Here is a 26,545-nt window from a genome sequence, read left to right as displayed (position 1 = left end):
AAATGTTTATTATAAAGATAATATTACGTAACTAGTATTTACGCGTTTTTTTTTATATTTTATTTTTAAATGTTAATTTTCGTGAAGAATCTTCTCATACTCTTTTATAAAAGAAAACAGTTTTTACTTATTTATTCAATTTTTAATATTAATTTTGTATCTTTATATCTGAAATTGGTATAATCAATCGTTTCACTTTATACGAAACTATCGAAGCCCGCTGGTCCAACTCTTTAAGCACTAGCTCCTCTATGTATGTAATTGCCTTTCCGTATACAGTGACCGCTTCCGAAAAAGTGTCATCGCTCATTGAATACTACACCGAGTGACGACTCTTTTTCTGCACACTTTGAATACTTTTGTCGGCTTCTACTTACATATTCTATATTTTATATATACATATATGAAAACGTTTATCTGTGCTATTATCTCTTCTTATGCTATCTATATTTCTTAATGTTTCTCCCTCTTTTTCTTTTTCTCTCTCTTTCTCTTTGCTCTTCTGTATTTTCATTTACAGCTCTTCAATGTGCCATGTGATTAACCAGATATATTTTTACAGCATACGGACATCGTATTTCATTAAAATTCCTTTCTTTCTTTTCTCTATTTTTCTCTCTTTTCTTCTTCTTTATTGCACACTATCATTTTTTCAGCGAATATTAGCCGCCAATAACTTGCTATTATTTTTTCTATCGCGAGCATCGACGATCAGTCACTTTTTGACCTTAAGTATGTAAATTAATTCTATGAGAGATAATTATTGAATAATTTAGTTGTCAATATAACTATCGTTAGTCATTTAACAATTCGCAAGATTAATTACCAACTAAATTTATATAAGAAAATATTTTCTTATAAAAAGGAAAAGTTTTTTTTAATAATGGCAAAGGGATTTAAGATGTCGACGATGATCACGATCGCTCGCTTGCCAATTATGAGATCGAACGTGGATAGAAAAAAGAACGAACTAATACAGAAATGACCATGCTGAGCAACCGAATTGGCGACTACGGGTACATTAACCAGGGTAAGACCAGAATTCCGGGAGTCAACGACACCAGAGGAATGGACACAACGGACGTAAGTCCAGCCCCTAGGGTGTTTTCGAGCCTCAGCGAAATTCAGACTCCCTTGTGGCTTCTTGTGAAATTATTTAAGAATATTAACTTATAACTATATATTTAGCCAATTTTTTTGTCACGGAAGAAATATTAAAAATATTAATACGAAAAAGATTATCGTGCTATAATTATTATTCAAACGATAGAAGTTAAATATTTTAGTGATTATTTTAATTATTACATAATCACAATTACATATTTAAATAATTTATAAAACCATAGTGTCTTTAGAAAATTTTTTTTTTGGACTTAATTTTAAATCTTGGTGTAATTTTTATAAATAAGAATTATTTTTTTGTTTTACTTATTGAGCAACAAGAGCAAAGTGAGGCTGCAGTTTGGCCGAGAATTCGCCACCCCCCTCGCCCCCCGCCTGCGAAAGCTGCCTGCCGCCGCAATCGGGGCGCGGGGAGATTGGGAGCGCGAGACTTTCTCTCACGCTGAAGAAGTATTCTCTTCCGTCAAGATAGGAATTCATCGCCCCCGTTTACCCGCTCCCCGATACGCCCATCTCACTTATTATCGTCCGTCCTCGTACATGCCAAGCTGTTGGAAACATATGCTTGCAAATGCAAATCTCTTCTTTTTCGCCCAGTCATCTTCCAAAAAGATAGATATGTTATCTTGTTAAATAGAAATGAAAAAATTCCTTATAAAAGTATGATTTCTTGATAAAATATTGGAAGATACATTTCTTAATTCAGAATATAAATATGTTAACAGAAACATTTTTTGAAGGATAAAAAAATGAAAGAATTTTAAAAATCTAAAAAAAATGATTATTCGTAATTTTTTTAGAGAGCAATCGTTATTATTTGAGAAAATATGTTTTTGAGGAAGAATTTATCTCCAAGAATATGGAGTGTTATTTCAAATCTAAGATTTAATTAAATCTTTAAAAATCTGAAGAGGTGAATGGTTTTTCATGCCATGAATTTTTGAATCTCAAGAAATGATAGTATAACGATTGATTGATGATCAAAGCTCGATGTCGCAAGTTTACAATCGCTGATCAAGGGATCGAGAAAGTGCTCAGAGATCGCGAGAGCGTCTAAAAAATGACTATCCTGAGACTAAAACAAATTTTGAAACTTTATTCTGCAAAATGCTAGAAATTTTATTCTTCCAAATGCTTCGCAGAAATGTGTTTCTTATCCAACAACATATACGACTATGTCAACGTGTCCCAAGGAAAAATCACGATCCCCAACGTCGACGATGGCGAGGAATGTTTGCTGACGGACGTAAGTCCTTAGATATCATCCCAATTGTAAAAATTATGTCCCTTCCTCGTTCACTTTGTAAAAAAATTTGATCCTGTATCTTTGAATTATATACCTTTAATGTCAACGATGTCGATCATGATACTATATCTGAATGTTTAATTAATACAGATTAAAAAATGATTATAAAGAAAATCAATAAAACAACGATTCGTTAATATTAAAAAGATGAACGAGATTTTTAGATCGACATCGTTGCTGTTTTTCTGTCCCAGATATTGGTTTATACAAATGCAGATAATAATGAGCAACAATATATATACAATATCATACAATTATTTAAAATTATTTTTACAGATCATTAATTTTTGAATAATTTAATTACTATTAAATTGTCCTTAAAAATAATTTTAAATGTGTATTTTAAATTGTAATAATAAATAATATTTTTAATAAATTTAATATGTTTGACATTGTTTTTAATATTTTATTTTTTACTTTTAATTTAAAAATATCGAAATAAATAGATTGAAATTATTTATTTTAATTTATTAATGATTTGAATACTTTTAAACAAATATAAATTTCAATAAAATTAATATTACATTTTTTAATACAAAATTAATATCTCTCAATATTCTTTACGTTAATAGTTTTTATAAACCAAGTTTTAATACTATTTAGAAATCTGAAATTCCAAAATAAAATTTAATTAAATATTAAATATACGTATGTATATATGTTAACAAAAATAATTATAATAATTGTTGCTACATTATAGATATCTGCGCAACTACTATGTATATAATAGTACAATATTTTCGAGTTCTTCCAGTAGAAGTATTTTTTCCTCTCTTTGGTATCTACTCCAGTTTTTTAATTTGGAGCGATTTAAGAAATTTCGGGAAATTATTTCTCGATTTGAAGAGATTTTTTGAGAAATATACATCATGTCCCAGTAGTTTGTAATCCCGTTGATTCCCCAGTTTTCTTCTCTTTCTATGACAGTTACCCTTTTTGTGAAAAGTTCGATCCCAGGTTGAAACTTTGGTAGATTTGATCAGAAATGCAGCCGAGGAAGTGATTCTTCATCAATTGAGAGCAACGTTAAATTTCGTAAAGAAGATTCTAACTGCCCCTTAAAGGAGCAAGGGGGTTGGAAGCAAGATCACGAGGAATTGTTCAGGCTGACCCTGAAGACTTCTTTATTTTAAAGAAGGCAATTCGCGACGAGCGCGATCTAGAGATCAAGCTCGCAGTTTGTCATTTTCTTCGAAATTTTTTCTTCTTCTTCTTCTTCTCTTTTTATTAGCACTTCGTGGTCCTAAAAGGCTACGTAGACGGTGTTAATTGGCGTTGACACCCGGAGCTTAGAAAAGAGGAGCTATCGCCATATAACACAAGCTTTGCTTCCGCTTTTCAGCTTGTTGTTGCTGCAAAAGGCTTCTGATCAGTTTCGCTGATGTCAATTGATTTTTTTTTAATTACATAATTAGAAATAAAGCGATTGACTCGCGATTAAAGTTAAATTCTTACGATCAATTTTGACATCGATTAATTTTAATGCTAATTCAATTTATTTGAGATCGTAATAATTGATAGTTAATAAATTTAAGAGTTTATATCAAATTGTACGTAAATTCATACCAAAAGAAATAAAGGTACAAAGTAAAAAATCGTTTTGGAAACATTCTTATACAATTTCTATTTTCCAAAACAAAAATAAACTCTTCAATTGATCGTAAAATAAATAGTTTTAATTAATTGATATTGTGGTGAAACTGAGCTTTATACTACGCTGGCTTTTTTTCTCTATCTCTCTTCTTTTTTATGTAGTACGATTTACAACAATTAATCGTAATCGACGTCGGCAACGTCGGTTGTTTGTTATGCTTAAAATAATTTTTGTATTGTCCTTGTATGTTTCCATTAACTTTTGCTTGTCTACGTAAGTTTACTAAAAGTGATAATAAAAATCACGTTAGAGGAGTGATAAGCGATCGTTGTACTCTTGTCTGATGATCTCTTTTCTGAATTTGATTCGCGATGAATAATAAAGAGTTGTTAGATTATTCCTTAAAAGTCTCTGAAGTCTATCAGTAAGTGTTTAAACTGTATATTATGTCTTTTTTATGTCCAATAAAATTTTGAGGCAGAGTTTTAAATAAAGATTTAAGAGACGTATATCTAAAGTCTAAACCATGTCTAAAAATTTACATCTTTCACGCGAATCAACTCCTCATAATTTAAAACAATTTCTGTCGCATAAACTATGTTGACGAGAAAGGTTTAACGAGGCTTTTTTGATAATAGCAAGCCTTCGACGTGCTGGGCTTCACCCAGGAAGAAAAAGATGACATCTACAAGATCACCGCGTCTGTCATGCACATGGGTGGCATGAAATTCAAGCAAAGGGGTCGTGAAGAACAGGCTGAAGCCGATGGCACTGAAGTACGTATCTTCGAATTATCACTAAAAACTACTTAAATCATTAGCAATTACACAATTATTATTATTAACATGATTTAATCGTTTTGTTTGATTGTTTTTTTTATAAAAAGCAATATTTTAATTAAGAATTATTCCAAATTTATTTTACAGAGCCGTAAAATTATTTCAAATTTTTGTACAGTGTATACTTTTTATCTCTGGGAAGATAATTTGAAAAAAACATACAATCAATTTTTTCAAACCGTCTGTGTTTCCACACAATTATATTTCAACGTTTCTTTTTTTACATACTGAAATTTATTATTCTCTTTAGTTAGAAGTGTTGAAATTTATTTTTGTCAAAACGCTATTACCATTGCTTTTTTTTAAGCAAAAAAAAAGAAACGTTGCAAGAAAGAATGATCATGTTTCGCATTTCAGGAAGGTGAGCGCGTGGCTAAGCTGCTTGGCTGCGACTGTGCCGATCTTTATAAGAACTTGCTGAAGCCAAGGATCAAGGTCGGTAACGAGTTCGTCACCCAGGGTCGTAACAAGGACCAGGTATCCTATTCCGTTGGTGCCATGTCGAAGGCAATGTTCGATAGGCTGTTCAAGTGGCTGGTGAAGAAGTGTAACGAGACCCTGGATACCAAGCAGAAGAGACAACACTTCATCGGTGTACTAGATATCGCCGGTTTTGAGATCTTCGACGTAAGTTTCTCTCAAGTCGCGATTCACATATTTATATAGACACACGTATACGCAACGTGATCGTCGACGATTCTGCTACAAAATTCTCGCAACTATAAAATCTATAATTTACGTTCCATTATTTTTATGTTGTCAATTAGACCGAATAAATAAAAAAATTTTTACTAATAAATCTTATATAGTGTTCTAAAAAATGTATAATGACAAATAATATTTTTTTAAATTCACCTAAAATTTATAATTTATTTATACTTTAATTATCTAAGTATTTAATTTAATAATATGACATAATATTTGGTCATTATTATACAACTTTTTAATGCTCTATAGTGTCAAAAAAGAGAATTGTATCATATAAAAGAGAAAGCAAATGTCTTCGAGATTTCTTTTTCGAATCGTCGACGTGAACGAAGATATAATAATCAAATACACGAAAAAAGGAGATACCGAAGATGCGAAAAGTTCTTCGCATCTTCGCTCCATAGATACAGATTTCACTTTTCCCCACGACGAAGTAAAACAGGAAAGTTCGACACTCGAAATCGAGCATGACGTGAAGTGAATCGTGATTCACGAGGCGTTTCGAACCTCCGTCGAACAAGTCGTCGAGAAAACTCCTCGAAAAATCCATAATCATATCTTGTTACCTCGGTATCTCGCAGTACAACGGCTTTGAGCAGCTCTGCATCAACTTCACCAACGAGAAATTGCAACAGTTCTTTAATCATCACATGTTCGTTCTTGAGCAAGAGGAGTACAAGAAAGAGGGCATCGTCTGGCAATTTATTGACTTCGGCATGGACTTGCTAGCTTGTATCGAGTTAATTGAGAAGGTGAACGATCGATCCCTCCCGCCCTTCGTTTTTCGATCTCTCTAGGAGATCTTTTTTAGGTCCCGCACGTTAATTTTATTGTTAATCTCGATGAAGTATGAATTTCTCCATAGGATGATTTAGATCTTCGTAGACTGTCCCTTCCCTAGATATGTATCATCGACCCTTAGAGGTTGCCATAAACCTCAACATAATTTTAGACGTTAGTTATAGAACCCCTGAATGGATTTTTATTATATTCTGAATGGACTCGAGAATTTTATTGAATGATTTCATCGACAATTCCTTAGATGTCCCTTTTGGGATATTGTGAACCTCAATGTAAGTTTTAGATGCTCCGTTGATTTCCTGAATAATTTCATATTGCCCTGAGCGAATTTGTGTTGGACGTAATGATTAATTTTTATTAATATTCTCGCAATTTTGTTATTTATTATGTTATCAATCATAACATCGTAGAGAAAAAATTATTAGTCTGAGTATTAATAGAAATAATTATGAATTATTATTTGTTGTCTTATAAAAACGCATGATTTCGTAAAATCCCTCTTCGATTACCCCAAATTTTTCTGCACGCCTTTATAGAAGTAGCGAAATTTCTTTAATTAGAAAACCCAAATTTCAAAACGGCATGATTCGCGATAGGGATCCTTTTATCGAGAATGCTCTTAGATACTCTTAGATCTCCCCGAAAAACGCTCATTTACTCTATCTGGTTCAAAGTGAGACAGCGTGCAGGTAAAGAGATTATCTTTTCATTAATCTAAAACAATCATCGGATGGAATTCATTATCATCATTGTCATCATCGAAACAGTGGACCTCACGTAGAGTAAATATGATGTAGGATGATTAACCATATGCCCATCCTTTGCCCCGTTTTCTTGAATTGAGTACGTTTAACTGTCCATTAGCAAACAGGACGGTCAAAAATTGTGCAGGAACTATCCTTTTACAATGGTTTTCTCATTGATGCAATTGACAGAGTTGGTAGTTGTTCGTAGACTAATATTGTTGAACCCTTTATATTTGACATTCATAAAGGTATTTAGCCACGCACAAAAACTGACTAAATTCAAAATTGAAATTGAATATAAATATATTTTTAATAATAATCTTTATTCTCTTTAGCTTTACATTGCCAAGAAGGGAACATAATTTACAATTTTTCTGACGATAGATTTTTATTTCTTACAGATTGTATTAATTTTCTCATCTTTTATCTATGAACCGACATCTTATATTATTTAAAGAAAAAATCTACAAAATTATGAATTATATTTCTATAAAAATAAAAAATGGATAAAGAGATGTACGATACATTTTAAATTAACTTTTAAAGCATTTAGCATAATATCTTATTTTGAATTTAGTCTGATTTTGAATCTCTTTCACGTTGTGTTTTATGGATGAGTCGACCGATCCCAAATCGAGACTAGAACATTCTCTGATATAATAAGTTTGAAGAACATGAAACCTGAAAGAACGACGCTCGTGCTAGATCGCGATGCGATTGATACCAATCCGTCCCGCGATAAACGGTGCGCAACACCACCGATTCATATTGCGTGCAAAATCCCTCAAAATGAGAGTTTGATTAATCCGAAGTTTTGAATCGACCAACAATAGAATTCGAATTTTTACGAATATTTCTTTTCAATAATTTTAGTAGAAAAAAATTAAATGGTGTAATTAATGAGTATATTAATAAAATATCAATTATAAAGATAAAAATGTCAGAATTACATCGAAAAGAAACTTTATCGAAAATAGCTTTACGTTTATCAACCAAGTCGAGACAAAACTTCGGATAACTTTGCAATTCTGATGCTACATGTAGATGTGTGTAAGAAATCCTTAAAAGCAACACAGGACAAAAGAATTACGAAAGTTAAAAAATGTCAAGAGGAAAAAAAAGAAAGAAAAAACTGACATACCCATTCGCATGCCTATTTCTTGCTCTCGAACAGTTCAACAGCTTCGAGCAGCTCTGCATCAACTTCACCAACGAGAAGCTGCAACAGTTCTTCAACCATCACATGTTCGTCCTTGAACAAGAAGAGTATACAAGGGAGGGCATTGAGTGGGCCTTCATAGATTTTGGCATGGACCTGGTCGCATGTATCGATCTGATCGAGAAGGTACATTAGGACGATGGATCGATCGATTCCTGGCCGATAAAAAAAACCCGGCAGACGGGGTACGGCTGGAAGCAAAAGAGAACGAAATAGTTCAAAGCTGAATGTCACTATACGAAAATTGAAATAACTATTAAGCACGCGGAAATCCCTGACGACTTATCACGGATCAGAGGAAACCGCCACTCTAACGCTTACACACTAAAAACATAGTGATCGTCCACTGTTTTCTTATCGTCAGCCATTGCTCCATTCACCCTGATCCTTCTTCCTTCTTTTTTTTTGTATCGTCGATCTCGCGGTTTCGACCGCACGTAGTGTGTCGACAAACAAGCATTCCTGACGCATTCCACTTAGGCTAGTTCTTGTTCCCTCCTCTACGTCAAAGACAAAATTTTATTAAAAATATTAACGTTGAAATCAAAAACGAAGTTTAATTTTTATCGGGGAAATACGTGGATTTTAAGTTAAAAGAAAGCACATTTTCTAATCACCCTATAGTTTTGTGAAAAAAAAATTACGAGTATTTCTCAATTGGATCTTGTAAAAGTTACATATTTTAAATGAGAATTATATATGTTATTAAAATTAAAAATTGTAAAATATAAAATTTATTTGATTTATTTGAAACATTTATTTACGGAGATTAAAATCAAAATCTGCAATCTTCAGGTAATAAATTTTGTATTTTCTATTAGATATTAGAAATATTAGAATTTAAAAAGGATTATATAGGCAAATATTAAGTTCAACACACATACGACACAGACACTTATTTGATTCTGTCGTATTTGTCTCACTGATAATGATTTTTGTCTTTTCCCCCTTTCTCCTTTTACCTCATTCTGTTCGTCTGTCTACCGTCTTCTGTCACTCTTGTTCCTGTCACTCGCCTACGCATTGTGCAAATGCAAAAAATGGCAGTACAACGGCTTTGAGCAGCTCTGTATCAACTTCACCAACGAGAAGCTGCAGCAGTTTTTCAACCATCATATGTTCGTGCTCGAGCAAGAAGAGTACAAGAAGGAGGGCATCGATTGGGTGTTCATTGATTTCGGCATGGACTTGTTAGCTTGTATCGAGCTGATTGAGAAGGTATTATCAATTACCCTGAGTCAAGGTTTGAGCACATCGATCTGGCACCCTGGGAGTTGATCGATCCCATGGATGACGAACGAACGAGACATCGAACGAATTTGAGCTAAACGATTTCGCAAGAATCACGAATGTTGGTGTTGCTTTCCGGTTAATTTTGACCGGTTTCTCGTGCTTTGTGTCTGTCATAATCTTTCTGGCTCTTCGGAGATGACAAAGACACAACTTCCGAAGATGCTTAATATAGATGCTTAAATCATTCTTTTCCTTTTATCCCTTATGATGTTCCGTAATGTCCTCAACGGCACTAATATCGTGCTCGTGAAGAATTTCATTGAAATCGTTCAACGGATTGAGCGACATTATTGTTTTTTCTTCATCGATATCACTGATTTGGTTCGCAATCCCAAAGAGACTGGGACGAAACGTGAAGCAAAAAGAGAAAGAAAAATTTGAAGAATCAACAAAACTTATTATTGACATATTTATTATGCCGAATTAATTACGACTGACGGATTACAGGGATTATCGGACTTCAGGAAAGCTCCTACAACGAGAACTGAATGTCAACTTAATAAATATATGAGAGCTCGATGATTAAAGAATTCACAGTTCAACGTGATATTAATCAACGAGTTATAAAATAAAGATCACATACGAAGTAATAGACGCTAAAATTAATGAAAAAATTAGTTTGGAAGTGATAGTTAATCTCATTAATAATCAATATTCAATGACTTAACAATTATATTTTTTATTTCATCAATATTAAATGACCTAACAATTATATTCCACGCAACAAAAGCACATTGAGTGTCGGTCCTAAAACTTACCTTGAAAGTTTATCCACTTCGTCAATTTCTATGTTGAATAATAAATAAATTGTCAGTGTCATTACACAATACCATTTTTAATTTATCATATAAAGGCACAAGCGAGTGTTTTTTTTTCGATTGGTGCGACAAACTTGAAAGTACAGTTATCCACTTATATTTGAACCATGTTAAAGTTTGAACACGTTGATCAGTATTTAATTTTTCTTTGAAAATTAGACTTTTCTGAAAATAATTTAAATATTTTAGTACCTCATAATTTTTTCGAGTTTATCGCACATTCGAGAATCAAAATCCCCCAAGGGCACATCGAGTGCACCCTGATACCCCCCTTGACACCCTCACTATCTAGCCCCTTTGCCCCTTTGCCCCTGGAATCGAACGATGAAAGTTACGAGTCGAAGTCATCGGTCGAGCGTTCTCCTCTCGCATCATCAGACAGCATTAATGACAGCTGTTCCCCCCTGTTTCTTTTTTCTCTGTTCTTCGCTTAAACCCCCCCGTTCGCATGGGCCCCCGTCCACCCCGCTGCGCTACTCGGTCGAGCAGTTCAACAGTTTCGAGCAGCTGTGCATCAACTTCACCAACGAGAAGTTGCAGCAGTTCTTCAACCACCACATGTTCATCCTCGAGCAAGAGGAGTACAAGCGCGAGGGCATTGAGTGGACATTTATTGACTTCGGCATGGACCTCCAGCAGACTATCGATTTGCTCGAGAAGGTACCACCCGGCCGAGGCAGATCGACAGATCGCAGGCTCGATCGTCAAGGAGACTCGGGATTTTTCCGAATAGCGCATACACGCTCGAGACATATTACGCTAAATGTGTTCCTGTATTGTCTGTCTGCTCGATCGTAAACTAACACTACTTTCTACCGTCAACACTTTTACTTAAGCACAGTATTTTTTTCGCCTCTCGCCGCGTCAGTCGAAGAATGGAACAATTTGCCTATGAAATATTTCACCGCGTGAAATCTGTAATTCATATCTGACTTACGAAATAAATTTTTATATTCCTTGCAACGATCGATTTATCCAAACAATTTTAAATTCCACCTTCAATTACGCTGCGAGAAGAGAGCCAACCGATTTTAAAGATCGAAGGACTAACCGATTGGACACGGATGTCCTGCAGATCGCGTACATCCTCGTCCCGTTTTTCTTCACTGTTTTCTCTCTTTCTTTTTCTCTCGCTCTCTCCTCCTCTTTCTCTATCTGTCTCTTCGCTGTGTGCCTGTGTGCGTCGTGGTGCATGAACGAGTGCAGTTCAACGGCTTCGAGCAACTCTGCATCAACTTCACCAACGAGAAACTGCAGCAGTACTTCAACCACCACATGTTCGTGCTCGAGCAGGAAGAGTACGAGCGCGAAGGTATCGTGTGGACCTTCATCGATTTCGGCATGGATTTGGAGCCGACGATCAATCTGATCGAGAAGGTAAACCGACGGGTCCGCGCGGGACACGGACTCGATATTCTCGAACACAAGGCTGTGATCCAGTAACGCAGCAATTCACGCTTGAGTTTAGCTTGCCCACTGAGTTTGCAGCTGTATTGCCAACGCTATATTGCCTTTTGCCAATGTTATGTCTCCTTTGCCTGCGTGTGTTTACTTAATTACGTACGTATCGTCTTCTTTACATGCCATGGGTCTAGCGCATAAAAAATTTGCAGATTTTTTTGTTAACGTTAAAATTCTTTTTTGTTCAAAAAATTAAATTGAAGCAATTATTTTAAGCATTACGCAAGGTCCTGTATTTTTACGTTTAAATAAAGTCAACTAAATTTCTTTTTTTATAAGTTTAAATGAATTTTATTATTCTATTAAACAAACGGTGTTTAGAATTATCATCTTTTTGTTTAAAATCTTAATTTTTTAAATAAAATTTTGCGATTTACGATTTAAAATTTATACGGTAGACCCGGAATATCACATATTACAGCTTATAATGGATGAAAAGATCAATGTTTCGGATAAAATAAGCTTTTAAGATGTACAATTTTAGAATACAGAGAAAATTAAGTATCTGTGAAGTGTAATGAACATTATCGAAACATCGCTCCGATAAATCCAATATTGTAGACTTATAGTTAACGCAATACTAAGAGTAGCGTTGAGGTTTTCCTCCTTATGTAGTCTGCAAGATTAATTATTAATTGGCAATTAATTTATATGAATCTGATATTACGCTCGAAAGTATTGATTAACCGTCGCAGAATAAAGGTACATTAATCGCAGTATCGAGCAAGTAGGTAATAGAGCATATCCATGAAGTATTTAGAATCTGTTTTCAGTAAAAGTTGAGACACTAACGAATTTGCTACGCGCGAAATATTCTGCAGACATTTTTGCAAATGTTTTGCATATCGCAATAGCGCTCCGTTTCCTTTTTTTTTTTATTGATAAAATATTGGCGCTGAAAATCAGTCACGATTTAACAGAACAAATATTCATGTAATTAACGGTGGGAAAAAAGAAAATATCATCTAGTATTTGCATAACGCTACTCTTGGAAAATGCGAAACATCTCGTAACGCGACGCATGCTGATGCATTTCTTCGTTTCTTTTTTTTCGCGACACAGCCTATGGGTATCCTCTCCATTCTTGAGGAAGAGTCTATGTTCCCCAAGGCCACCGACAAGACCTTTGAGGAGAAACTGAACAACAACCATCTCGGCAAGAGTCCCAATTTCCTGAAACCTAAGCCACCCAAACCGGGTCAGCAAGCAGCTCACTTCGCTATCGGCCATTATGCTGGCAACGTACGAAGCTTCTTATCTTCTTTTATATAAAAAGTGACTATTAATCCTAAGAAGGAACAGTACTGAGAATCTTTTTGGCCTTCAGGTACCATACAACATCACCGGCTGGCTGGAGAAGAACAAGGACCCGCTGAACGACACAGTGGTTGATCAGTACAAGAAATCCAGTAACAAGCTACTGGTGGAGATCTTTGCTGATCATCCCGGTCAGTCCGGTGACGCCGGCGGCGGCGGCGGCGGCAAAGGCGGACGAGGCAAGAAGGGCGGTGGCTTCTCCACCGTGTCGTCCTCTTATAGGGAGCAGTTGAATAATCTGATGACCACTCTGCGTGCTACCCAGCCTCACTTCGTCCGTTGCATCATCCCCAACGAGTTGAAGCAGCCGGGTGTAATTGATTCCCATCTGGTTATGCATCAGCTCACCTGTAACGGTGTACTTGAAGGCATCCGTATCTGTCGTAAAGGTTTCCCTAACAGAATGGTGTATCCTGACTTCAAGCTACGGTAAGAATCCTCCTTTTATTTTTCTTTCGCGGTTTGTTATTTTTATGATAAATGCAAGAGAGCCGATTGTACGAGGAATTAAATCTTCCATAAGTACGTAATATGTTTTTTTTAATATATAATTATCGCATCAAATTTATTTTTCAAAGATTTTTTATTTTTAGAAGTTGAGAATATGATCTGAACTTTTATTTTAATATTTTATGTATAGAAATTGTCTCTCTTTTCAATTCTCAAACATTCGCAACAAATTATAGATTTCAAAAATCTGCAATGTCTACCGATTTTTTAAAATTTACTAAGATGTATTACTAAATTATTAAAAAAATTATTATAATTTTATTATATTAAATTTACTTTTATTGTTATACTAATATAATTTATTCAATATTTTTCTGCATAATAAACATAGCAGGTTTTTCTAATAGCTATATTATTTTTATCAGCGAAAACTTTTAATGCGATTATTTAATTACATTAACTTCTTTATTTCACGTGATTATGAAATTAGTTGAAAACACTAGATCTATATATATTTTTAAATATATTTTTATTATTTAATTTTTTAACAAAAAACATTTTTGAACCATGTGTTTTGTGAACGGTAGCGTCGAGTAGAATTATTCTTTTCGGATTCGACATAGTAATCGGATTTTTATTTTGTGTACCGTGTAGTTACATGATCCTAGCGCCGGCCGCAATGGCGGCTCAAAGCGATCCCAAAGTCGCTGCGGCTAAGTGCTTCGAGGAGATCGGTCTCGATCCGGACAGCTATAGGATCGGTCACACTAAGGCTAGTTGACGTACCCCTCAATAAGAATGGATTTTACGATTCTACCGTTCCATTATTTTTGAACTGGTGGACTAGCCACTTCTCGTACTCTACATTCGAGGAATTAGAGACAGATTGCTCCATGTATGGATGGTCCAGAGGTTCTCGTTCAGAGACCGCGATGAAAATATTCTTTTGAGCATCTACAGCGCGATAAAATATCAAATATCAACATAAAATATTGAATTTTTATCTTTGTTACTTCGAGATGGTATCTATTTATTATTTAAGTTTTTTATACTATGACTTTATGTATCTAGGCAATAAATAGTTTCTTAATTGACTCGAAGTTGTTTTTACAAATGGGCGAAATCTAAGGACCATCCATATTGAAATCTTGCCCCGTGAATTTAGCACGTCGTCCTCCCGCCCTCATTGAATGTAACGTGTATATTCGAATGCCGTTAAGTTTTGCCTGCCCCGTGAGTTGTTTCGTAAAAACAGATAAAAATCCACAACTAGATGTCCGAATTCGTTGCCCGATTTTTTCCGATTAACTTAAAAGATCAATGATTCCCGAACAGTGTTACACAGTGAAGTGGACCCCGGATTTTTCTTTAAAAAGTCAAAATGATTTAGCGATCGAGGAGGAGCGAGAGCTGATCGAGAGGAAGTATAAATCTACGGAAATTTGTGTCTAGAATCTCTGTATTAATTAGTTCGCACGTTTGCTCCCGCCCCGTGTACCCCGATACCCCTCTAGATACAAGATCCTGGCGCCCGCGGCAGTCGACAAGGCGAAGGAGCCCAAAGATGCGGCCGCGGCTATTCTGGAATCCACAGGCCTCGACCCTGATATGTACCGTCTTGGACATACCAAGGCACGTTTTACCCTTTTCCACCCTGCCCCCTGAGCGCAATATATTTATTTTGCCTCCTGCCGACAACAATCTTGTAGTGCGGCTTTGACTACGATCGACGATGCTCGAGGATCGAGACACTCGTTTTAATTTCAAATTGTTTTAGAATATTTTCATATTAAAAATACTTGATAATATAATTTAGAGACTGTTTTGATCAATCCGAACGTCGTCGACATCGTGAGTGTCCGTCCATTGTCGTTGATGTATTTGAACGTTGATACGTCGATGCCCTTTAGTGACTGGGCGGTAGACATAAGGATGATACGTCTTAAAGCGCGAGTATTCGGGAAAATCAGTTTATCTATTTAGACGTTTATTTAAAAATAAAGAGCACTACCACGTTTTTAACTTTTGATCCGAATTAATTGTTTTATTTTGTGTATTTGTGATCCTTCTTCTGTCACTGACAGAAAAATTTGACAAATTGTTGCTAGCAAAATGACTCTTCGAAGATCTCGCGCCTTAACTGACGTTTTATTTTTTTCCGAGATCGATATGAAATGGATCTCGCCAATCAAAGTATCTTCGAAGGATACTATTTGTTAAGTCCTTTGGACCTTTTTTTCCTCAAACCTTCCCCTATGTATTCTCGATTCTACAGCAACGAGAAGCAATAATATTACAAGCCTCTAACTTGGCGTGGTGATTTTTTTCTGTCTGTTTTGTGAACATACACATCATCAAATACCAATACGTACCACCATCACCAAACACACTGAACCGCAAAACACTTGACGGCGCGGTCGGCCACGAACGCAGATACAAAATTCTGTGCGCCAATGCCGTGCCAGAGCCTTGCGAGCCGCAAAAGGCCACCCAGATCATCCTGGACGCGATCAATCTGGAGAGTGATCAGTACCGCATGGGTCGCACCAAGGTATTGGATACCTGCTGTGGTCCCACGTTGTGACAATGGTGTCACGACGCGCAAACGCTATTTATCGCAGATTTATCACGGACAACGCGAAGAGTCTCAAAGACCTTTGCAGGATACGTCACACAGATGTCCTGTAGATGTTTCACGAGCCTCCGCGTTGTTCTTACGACACCGACGATTTATTGGCCAAGATCGAGAGAAGAAGAAAATTAAATACTTCAGTTTTCAAAGAATCTATTGACGGACTTCAGAAATGTTGGCCATTAAACGTCGAAGAGTATCAATTTAACACACCGCGTGGCTTCGGCGATTAACCGCTTACAGTACCTTGTTCGAGCAAATTAATGACGAGCTATCATCAGACGCGCTAACAAAGGATACTTTGCCAGATCAATTTTCAGCGTGGTGTAATCCCTCGAGATGCGTGAGGCAATCTCTGTCTACCTCCTATCGTCGAATAACGACCCTCTTTCCAAGCTAAAAACGGCCATTTTGAAAGCCAAGTTTGTAAACGTTGATGCGATGTACCGCGATTATCTTCCAATGATTATCATAAAGTGAATAAAAATTAAATTATATATATTTGTATTTGTATAATAACTATATAGAGTTTTGAACCAATATAGTTTTCTGAGCTTTAATTATTCATTTTGTTGAATACCTTGAAATTAATAATTATGTATTTCCTCGGGTATTGCGAGTTATGAATCGATCAGAGTCAATTTTATTATCGTGTTCGATGATCGAGGTACATCTCGCAGATCCGTTACGGCGAGAGTGATGTCTTTCAACATTCTCATTTTCTCTTTGCTTCCGGAAAAAATAGGTGTTCTTCCGTGCTGGAGTCCTGGGTCAGATGGAGGAGCTTCGTGACGAGCGTCTTGGCAAGATCGTGTCCTGGATGCAAGCTTACATTAGAGGTTACCTGTCGCGTAAGGACTATAAGAAACTCCAGGAGCAACGCCTGGCTCTCGTGGTCGTCCAGAGAAACCTGAGGAAATACCTCCAACTTCGCACCTGGCCGTGGTGGAAGTTGTGGCAGAAGATCAAGCCTTTGCTCAATGTCACTCGTATCGAGGACGAGATGGCTGTGAGTATCTCTCTTCGAAATTCCAACCAATTATTTTGCTTAAAAATATTTTAAAGGCAAAATTAATTATTAAAATAATTAATTTAATAGATGCTATTTTGTTCAAAGTTTGAAAAAAATTAATTTAATGTTAAAATTAAAATGTCCTCTCTATGTATATAAAAATACGTGCTTGCACGAAAATTTCATAACAGAGTCTTTGCTTTCAAATCTTTTTTTATATAATGTAGTAATTACGATATATTTAGCAATATATTGTCGGTAAATTTATCTTTCTATTTTAAGCTTGAAGAGAATAAGATACGATTCTCGATCAGCACCCTGTGAATTGATTATAATAATGAGGATTTTTGTGTATTCCTCGCACATTTTAATTAGTTCAGAGCAGAAGTTATTCTTATTGTTGTAATTTCTAGATTTTATGTGTTAATTTTTTTTGCTACAATTTTTAATTATATATCTCTCTTCATCTTAATTTATAAATTAATTTTTTTAAATATTTTTTTAGCATAATTTATAAGATAATTTATAAGATCATTGTGCATTTTAAGTCAGTGTCATGTTTCTTTTGTAATTTTACTCTGAACTCTTTGATTATCTTGATCAAATTGTATTACTTCAAAGAGAACTTTAACTTATGCAAAATGACGGATTATGATTGTTAACACTCGCTACATCAGAGAGAAAAGTGAGTAAGTAACGTTGCAAAATTGAAATGTTCCTTCTGCGAAAATCTAAAGCTCGCCAAAGATCGGGGAACTTGATAAAATAAAGCTGCGATTTGATGGTGATTTACGACCTGAACTTCGTGCCGTCCGCTCGAAATCGCCCATGGAATTTGTTTCTTCTTTTGCGCAAATGGTAACGGCTCCAGTTTCCAGATGCATACGTTTATTTATCTGCTGCCTGGTCTTCTCGCTTTCTTGGCTTGTTCGAGCACAAACTCTCGACCAGTCTTCCAATCAAAATTTTCTCGAAAACGAACTTTTTTCACGTATATTTTTTCTATTCACGTAATACTTTCACAACTGGAATGCATCATACATCTTTGTTTTTAAACACGTATTTCTTCATTGAATTTATATTCGTCAGAATCGCCACACTTTGCTCTCTTCATACGTTTGTCAAATTTAGCTTTGTAAACAAAATTTAGGGAATTAATGAAAATAAAAATTAGCGTTAAATATTTAGATTTTTTTTAGTAAATTTAGATTTACAAAATCTACACGGATTCATCTTTCTTAATTTATTTATTAAATTCAATTTTATTGTTGCTTTTGTAAATATAACTTTCTCCACGCGTATTTTCGTCACAGAAAGCAAATTTTATTAAATTTAATTATGTATTAATATGTGATGACGAAGGGCTTACTTAATCTCCAAAAATTTGGAAAGAAAAACTGGTCGACCCTTTTAGAACGGTAATGCTAATTTTGTCAACCTGATACCCCTCCGCTCTCGAACTATCTATATTTTCGACTGTATATTCCCAAATTAACAAGGATTAGGGGAATCCGTTCACGCTCCCGTTCTCCAGTTCAGTTCACTGATACCGCTCTGGTGGCCCGAATTAGAAGCATAATAAAGACAGCCGGCGGTGAATCAACGTTCGATCATGTTACCGAAGCGGCTTTTTATTAATAGACATGGCTCTTCTGAAAAGGATTATACAATTATTCGTCCTTCAGAGACACCTTGGAGACATGGAGTCTTCGTATTTTTTGAATCGCGCTTTGTCTTCTCCGAAATACCGGCGCTTCTAATTTCGTCTATTTGTCTTTACGTCACAATACTGACACTTGACTGCTGATTCGAGAGTGAATCATTAATTTGATATGCAGCGACGAAATTTAATATTTCTCTTAAAATTTGGCCCGAGTTTCTATGCAGAAATTTAATATCAACTTTAAATTTCTTTCACTCTCTTCAAAGCAGTAAAAGTTAGTCTTGTCTAGTCATTATTAATTAATTTATCATAATTTCAATAAAGTAATAAATTTGTTTTAATTATAATTTATAATTTATAAAGTAATTAATTTTTTCTTCATTAGTTTTATTTTTAATAGTTTAATTTAAATTAATTTTTTTTTATTTTTATAGAAAAATGAATTTTTACTATAGTTATCTTTTCGAAAATAAAACTTTTAATTTTAGATATTTGTGATTATAAATAATAAAATTTAATTAAAGAAATACAGATCTACGGCAAAGAAAAGGATGAGGTCACGTTATCACAAACTCAAATAAATTTTCCAACTTGCACAGCCAAAATTTCTCACTCCGTTCTGATGTATCTTTACAAATATTCGCTCACTCGAACGATCTCTGCGATCTACTTATCCACTTTGCACTTTCTGGAGCCAAAAAGGGGGTGGTCGCTGGAGAGAGAGAGAGAGAGAGAGAGAGAGAGAGGGCGGCCCTTCCGGATCGCTTCTAATTTCGTCCAAGACCGACCCTCCCCCCTCCCCGGACATGGGCCGCTTTCTTGCCTCCACTGCTCTCACCCCTCTGAAAAGTAGTATCCGATCGGTTATAAATATTTTTACACGTACAGTGGTGAGGCGCCACTGGAGTGGGGACGCCCACGATCAAGATCGACATCGCTCGCTCCTTACTGGCTGCCGGAAACGGGCACGGTAGAGGGACCACGGGTACGGGTAGAAAAGTTGGGCTTCGACCGAATCCGGGACCAGTTGGACCCACGACCTCGCGCCGACCCCTTCGAAACTACGCGAATCCGCTCGACGAACAAAGAGGGAGAAGCCTCGCCCTCGTACGCGTGTACGAACACACACACACACACACGCACACACACCCACACAGACACATACATATTCACGCAGGTGTTCGATACCTCTCTTCGATACCTCGAGACCGAAGTAGGGACCGGTCGTACTCCCGAGTCCCGCACGCTGTTTCCTTCGTCTTCGAGCGATCATCGAGCGGACGATCCCTTCTTAAAAGCCGAGGCTTCTCACAACGTTCGATCGACTGATTCTTCCCGGGAATTCCTTCTCTCTCGGCGAGGATCCCCCAATCCCCCAATACTTACGAGGAAAAGAATCGAAATCGAGTGCGCTCGCGTGTGTGTTCCTCGGTTTTTCTCCGAGAGTGATCAATAATAATGGGCGACACGGTGCTGATCGAGAATCCGACCCCGCTGGTGAACGGCGGCAAGTTCGAAGGTGAAATCGCGTTACAGGCGCTGGAAGAGAAAGCCAGGAAGGCGCAGGAGGCCTTCGAGAAGGAGGAGAAACTGCGCAAGGAGCTGGAGGAGATGAACACCAAGCTTCTCACCGAAAAGACCAATCTGCTGCGCCAGTTGGACGGTGAGAAGGGTTCGCTTTCCGAGTACCAGGAAAAATCCTTGAAACTAGCCGCGCAAAAGGCCGACCTCGAATCACAGCTTCAGGTGAGAATGCCAGTTGTTCCAAGTCGATTCTTTTTTAATAAAAAATTTTTTTTATTTTATTAATAGATATTATTAATCAAACCTCGAAAATTTTCTTGAATATTAAAATTTATTAACATATCAGGTCGTCATAAGCTCAGAAAACAGCTTCTTTGTTAAAATTTCAATTAGTTTTAATTGTTGTAAACTTGTCTTCTCTTCTTTTATAAAAGAAATTAAGTGTGAATTATCGTATATTTTTGTTTTAATAGTTTCCTTTATATTAAATTTTAATTTATGTCGAGGAGAAAGTTTTTGTTTCAAATTCGCGAATATTTTTTCTCTACAATAGTTTTTTATCTCTTCTAACTTTAATAATTGATATGTTTTAATAACTAATTGAAAACAATATATGTGCATATATTTTCTTAAATATTTTAACTATATTTAAAGGGTATTACATCATTGGATTTAAAAAATGGCAATTTTGTGCTGTCGAGAAAAGACAGAATGTAATTACACGAGTTAGAATAAAATCACAAGAAAAAATTTCTCCAGATAAGATAAGTCATAAAAATCGCGATATAAAATCACTTTCGACTATTTGGCGCAAGCTGCGAAAGTCAGTCAACTGCGAAGGGCAGAATGTAATATAATTAGCGGCATAATTAGCACAGTGGCGCAAGCTGCGCGCGAATCGATGTCGAAGGGCGAAAAGCCATATAATTAGCATCATTGGTCATAGAATTATAATTTGTTACATTTATTAATCAGCTCTTGATTAAATTATATTATATATTAATATCAATATATTAATACTTTTACATAAAATAAATTTTTTAAAAGATTATAATACAAATTCAAAAATTTACAGTAGGATTCTAAAAACAACGTTTGTTTTGAGAAGAATTTAAAAAATATTTCCTGGAATCTTTTTTTATTCCCATTGAAGTTAATCGTTTCACATCGTCGCGGATTTCCTGGTTTTTCGACAGCGATAGAGATTCTTCGCGAAGAGAGATAAAAGAAGCACGATTTTAAGTCGGAGTGACATTAACTGTCAGCGGGTGGAGGGGCGTTTTGATTTAAATCGGCTCGAATTACGCGTGGCGCGCGATTTCGCAAGCTCGCGAGCGCGACAAAGTAGTGGAGGCGCGGAATTAGTCAGACGCGCTATTTTTCTTCGAGCCGAGCGGCAGCGCGGCGTGGACGACAACTCATCCGGTTACGCGGTCGACGTTTATATATTCGTTCATTTCGCGCTGCTAAAATTACGTTGCACACCCTATTGCATACGTTTGCGCGCAACCTTGTTACATCTTTCGTGGAACGTCATCCACGGACGATGTTCTCCATGAGAACTCCAACCGCGCGTTGCTACCCGGCATGTTTTCTCCTGCTTCTTCAAGGAGAAGCGTCTTCTCTGAAAATGACAAAGTATAACGAGTAATGCGTAATAATGAGAAATAATGAGTGATTCTAACGGACAGATGTTTTCTATAATATTTTTGCAAACTTTTTTTGAAATTGTTAAGGAAAATTTAGGAATTCAGTTTTACCTGAGGGAATGCAGATTTTTTGTGCAAATTTATTTCTGAGCAATATATTCTAGCAGTTTTGAACATCATCTATGATATCACAAAACAAGGGCTACTGAGTTATAATTAATATTTTATTATTAATCTTTTTTTTATTTTTTTTTTATTTTTATTCCACGGGAAATTCACAAATGCCGGTGAAATTCTGAATAAATTCTTTATTAAATAATTAATGCTCGATCTCTAATAAAATATGCATTAATTATTTTGTAAAACTGTTTCTCCATTTTTGCTCCATTTTTTTGTAACTGCGTTTGTCTCCATTTCTTACTATTTCTTTAAGATTGTTTCAATAGATCTCCTTGTAATAGCACTAAAATTTTCCTTCGAAATTCGAACATTATGAGCTCGTTGTGATGTTTAAGATTTCCTCACGACCGTTTTATGCGATCGTCGTCTCTTACAATTGTTCTCCCTCGTCATAAATATAATACTCGACTCGCCGGAGGAATCTGGGAGTCGTTGAAATTCTGAACGATCGCATCAGCATGGTGAACATCAGTATTTTTAACCGGTTGTTAAGCACGCGCAGAAATGCGCGCTGGAGAAAAAGCAATGGTAATAATTTCTCGAAGGCGTCGCGCCCGCAGAAAATAGACGAGTCGTGATCGCGACTAGAATTCCAGCTTTTCTCTGTCTCTCCTTCTCTCTTTCTCTCTCGTTTTCTTTTTAGCTGGATTCCAGAATGACTATTTTTAACAGTACTTTTTAAACATCCACTTGGAACCGCGGCTACACGTCATTGCTTGTCATCACGCCACCCTCCAACGCCCGTCTTCAGTTCGTAACCGTTCCTTGTTCTCCAACGAGCAACTCGATACTCCATCTTGGCGGAATTAGAATAGATACAGCGATTAAATAAAACATGCGATATAAAATAATAAAATAATGAAAAAGTCTAATCTAAAAATCAAATATAAAAAATATTTATTAAGTAAAAAAAATGAATTTTAAATTAACTAATTATTAATTCAAGAGCTGTGATAACCTTTATAAATTACCATTTCAAATTATTAGACCAGTGTCTAATCGATTAAAATAATTGCCTTCTCAAATTTTTTCTTGAAGAAGTTATTAAAAATGTCTGGTATTTACTTAAGACTTTTAATTGAATACTTAGTGAGGATTTTATTCGAGCACGCCCGCATTCACACATCAATCATAACGAGTTTTTAAATTATAATTTTTTTTTCTTTACATTTTAATTTAATTTTGCTTAATTTTTATTTTATTTCTAATTTCTGTTTTATTTTTCGTTAACTTTGTTTATACTACATTTTTAATCATTATTATTGTAATTGACTTGATTATAGTTTTTTATTAGATTAGATTTTTGTGTCTTTGATTTATCTTTAATTTCATCAAATGGTCGTAGCGGTTAAGAGTGGCTCTTTTAGCTCATTAAGTGAGTTAATATCGCGAGGTGCACCTATTAAAAGCTTTCGCATCGAGTGCATCGCGATTGGCACGGCTGGTGTTAAGGGAGATCCCCTCATGATTAAAGGCAGCCGGAAGACTACGGCGTTAAACGCCACCATTTACGGTTAGGCAATGTAGGAAGAAGGAAGATGGGAAGAGAACAGGGGAGATTGAGAGAGAGAGAGAGAGAGAGCAACGGCAATAAATTTAGCAGATCCTAAATTCCAGGTTATTAAAAGTAGGCGGCGGTTTTAAGCTCGCTGGAGCGGAGGCGAGAGAAAACGAAGGAGGTAACAGGTGTAGGGTGTATTTATATGCCGTCATATACCGCGTGCATGCGCGTGCATGCGTGCGTCATAGTCATACAGCCGTATCTCCTTCGTGGCCTCTTCATCATTGCCGACGAGACCATGTCGTTTCTTCGCTGTCATCACTAATTTTTCCACCTCGTCTTCCACCTGCCTGGATATGATCCCGGTACACTGAACTAGATTATTTCAATTAGAGACAGAGCGAGAGAGAAAGAGAGAGGTGGGAGGGAGGGAGATATAAATGATTTTAACTTGATGTTCTAGCTTTCGTCTCTGTTTTCTATAAATTTTTTAATCAGGTTTTTATTAATTATATAGTGATTATTTCTCTCTCGAAACATTTCTGTCAATTTCTTTAGAATATCGTTGTATTATAAAAGAAAACTGACTAGCACCTTTTCATTCTTTTCTTTTTCTCTTGTATCTTTTCTATTTGTTCTCTTATAAAGTGCCTTTCCCGAATTTTTAAAAATAAAACATTCCGCGGAACCTTTTCTATCATCAAATATAGACCGGGTTGCTGAATCCCCGAACGAGATGCGCGATGAAGAGATAAACGCGATGAACGGGAAGATTGATCGCGCCGGCCGGGCGAGAGGTTGTGCCAATATTTTTTGCCCCCGCATCAACTAATATTAGGCGCCCGTGCGTACGGACCATCTCGTAATTGCGCGTCAATGCCAATTAATCGCGTGGTTATGCAGAGAGGAAAAGAGATGTGTTCGACATGCCCGACGAGGCACTTGGCGCACGCCAAAGGATACTCCAGCGTGAGATAAATTCCACGTGCAGACCTGTCATCGACCTAAATACCTCTTCGGCAAACAAGATTTCGGGGATTATGCCATCTTAAAAAGAAGATAAATTAATAGCGGGCTACGTTTTAAATCGCCTTATCGAGAGTGCTCACGAAATTCAATAATGATATTTCATAGCAATCGTAAATAGGATATTAAATAAAGTAGGTCAAAGAGAAAATATGATAATAGTATTAAAGTAAAGCATTAATAGAATATTAACATGAGATTGAAATAGAGCAGTGAAGGAAGCAGTAGAAATAATTGAAGTTAATAAAATTTAAATAATATATAAAGTATTGAATAATTCGAAAAATAACGAAAAATACTATGATATTAAATAACAATCTAAAATAAAAATTTTGAAATACCAACAAATAATTAAAATACCTAAATGCATAGATATATTTTTTGACAATATTGAATGTATTATATATTTAATTATATGTATATTTAAAAAAACATTGACGATACTTATTTACATATTTTTTACATAGGATCTCAGTGACAGATTCAAGGAAGAGGAAGATGCGAGAAACAACCTCTTCCAGAATAAGAAGAAACTTGAACAAGAAGTAGCCGGTCTGAAGAAAGATATCGAGGACCTTGAATTGAATTTGCAAAAGTCCGAGCAAGATAAGGCGACGAAAGATCATCAAATCAGAAATCTAAACGATGAAATTGCTCACCAAGACGAGCTCATCAATAAACTCAACAAGGAGAAGAAGAACCAGAGTGAAGTCAACCAGAAGACTGGCGAGGAGCTCCAAGCCGCCGAAGACAAAGTTAACCACCTCAACAAAGTCAAGCTCAAATTGGAGCAGACTCTCGACGAGCTTGAGGATTCTCTTGAGCGTGAGAAGAAGTCACGGTAAGCAAATTTTATTTGACTATTTTATTTGATTATCTAAAATTATAATTTGACTCTGTAAGACTGATGTAAGATTAAGATTAAAAAATTGTAGTTATTCAATTTTTCTAATTCTTTAATTTTTATTCGAGTTTTTCTGAAAAAAATAAAGTAAATTAATATTCTTTTCCGAAAATAATTATGTGTATAACAATATAATTATATAATATACTTTTTTATACAAATAAAGAGAAATATTACAACGTAGATGTTACACAACATGTTAAATTTTAATTTGCAGTGCTGATGTAGAAAAGGCGAAGAGAAAGGTGGAAGGTGACTTGAAGCTCACACAGGAAGCCGTTGCCGATCTCGAGAGAAATAAGAAGGAACTCGAACAGACCATCCAACGCAAAGACAAAGAACTCTCGTCCCTAACTGCCAAACTTGAAGACGAGCAATCTTTAGTTGGCAAACTGCAGAAGCAGATTAAGGAGCTGCAAGCTCGCATTGAGGAACTCGAGGAAGAGGTACGACAAAATCAATTAAGAAAACATATTCTTTGCAGAATTTTCATCTCGAAAAGAAAATAAAAGAATATTTTAACCTAACACATTTTAATTGAAGTTTTTCAATTGATGTCGACATTTAGGTAAATTAATATTTTTTTAATATTTTGTTATCTTTACGCACTTTTAAATTTCTAATTTTCTAAGAAATCTATAGTTGCAAGCTCGAGAAAATTTATCTTAATTAATTTCTAAATAAAATACGACAATTAATTGTTGATAATGAAAACATGCTATCTCTTATGTCAACTATTATGTATATCTCAAATGTGTGTTGATAGAATATGTTTTCCCT

General features: G+C 35.7%; 1 protein-coding gene across 28 annotated transcripts in view; it reads left to right on the top strand.

Annotated features, from left to right (window-relative positions):
• LOC105835380 (myosin heavy chain, muscle) overlaps window positions 1-26,545 on the top strand; it is a 47,607-nt gene that overhangs the window by 13,328 nt on the left and 7,734 nt on the right. For 7 of the 28 annotated variants that reach the window (XM_012678610.3, XM_012678603.3, XM_012678593.3 and 4 more), the window contains 10 exons: window positions 4,661-4,798; window positions 5,219-5,488; window positions 8,291-8,461; window positions 12,970-13,149; window positions 13,235-13,653; window positions 15,189-15,306; window positions 17,052-17,315; window positions 20,518-20,727; window positions 25,329-25,702; window positions 25,983-26,211. In XM_012678610.3, the coding sequence (XP_012534064.1) occupies window positions 4,661-4,798; window positions 5,219-5,488; window positions 8,291-8,461; window positions 12,970-13,149; window positions 13,235-13,653; window positions 15,189-15,306; window positions 17,052-17,315; window positions 20,518-20,727; window positions 25,329-25,702; window positions 25,983-26,211 (2,373 nt within the window). Of the gene's footprint in view, window positions 1-2,264; window positions 2,369-4,660; window positions 4,799-5,218; window positions 5,489-6,150; window positions 6,322-8,290; window positions 8,462-9,382; window positions 9,554-10,935; window positions 11,107-11,652; window positions 11,824-12,969; window positions 13,150-13,234; window positions 13,654-14,328; window positions 14,447-15,188; window positions 15,307-16,107; window positions 16,226-17,051; window positions 17,316-20,517; window positions 20,728-25,328; window positions 25,703-25,982; window positions 26,212-26,545 lie in introns of all 28 variants that reach the window. The other 21 variants (XM_028191551.2, XM_012678595.3, XM_012678605.3 and 18 more) reach the window with 12 other exon arrangements.

This window comes from Monomorium pharaonis, chromosome 11 (assembly GCF_013373865.1).
Source record: "Monomorium pharaonis isolate MP-MQ-018 chromosome 11, ASM1337386v2, whole genome shotgun sequence".
Lineage (NCBI taxonomy): Eukaryota > Metazoa > Arthropoda > Insecta > Hymenoptera > Formicidae > Monomorium > Monomorium pharaonis.
Note: the sequence above shows the minus strand (reverse complement) of the source record. Positions and strands in the feature narration are given on the sequence as shown.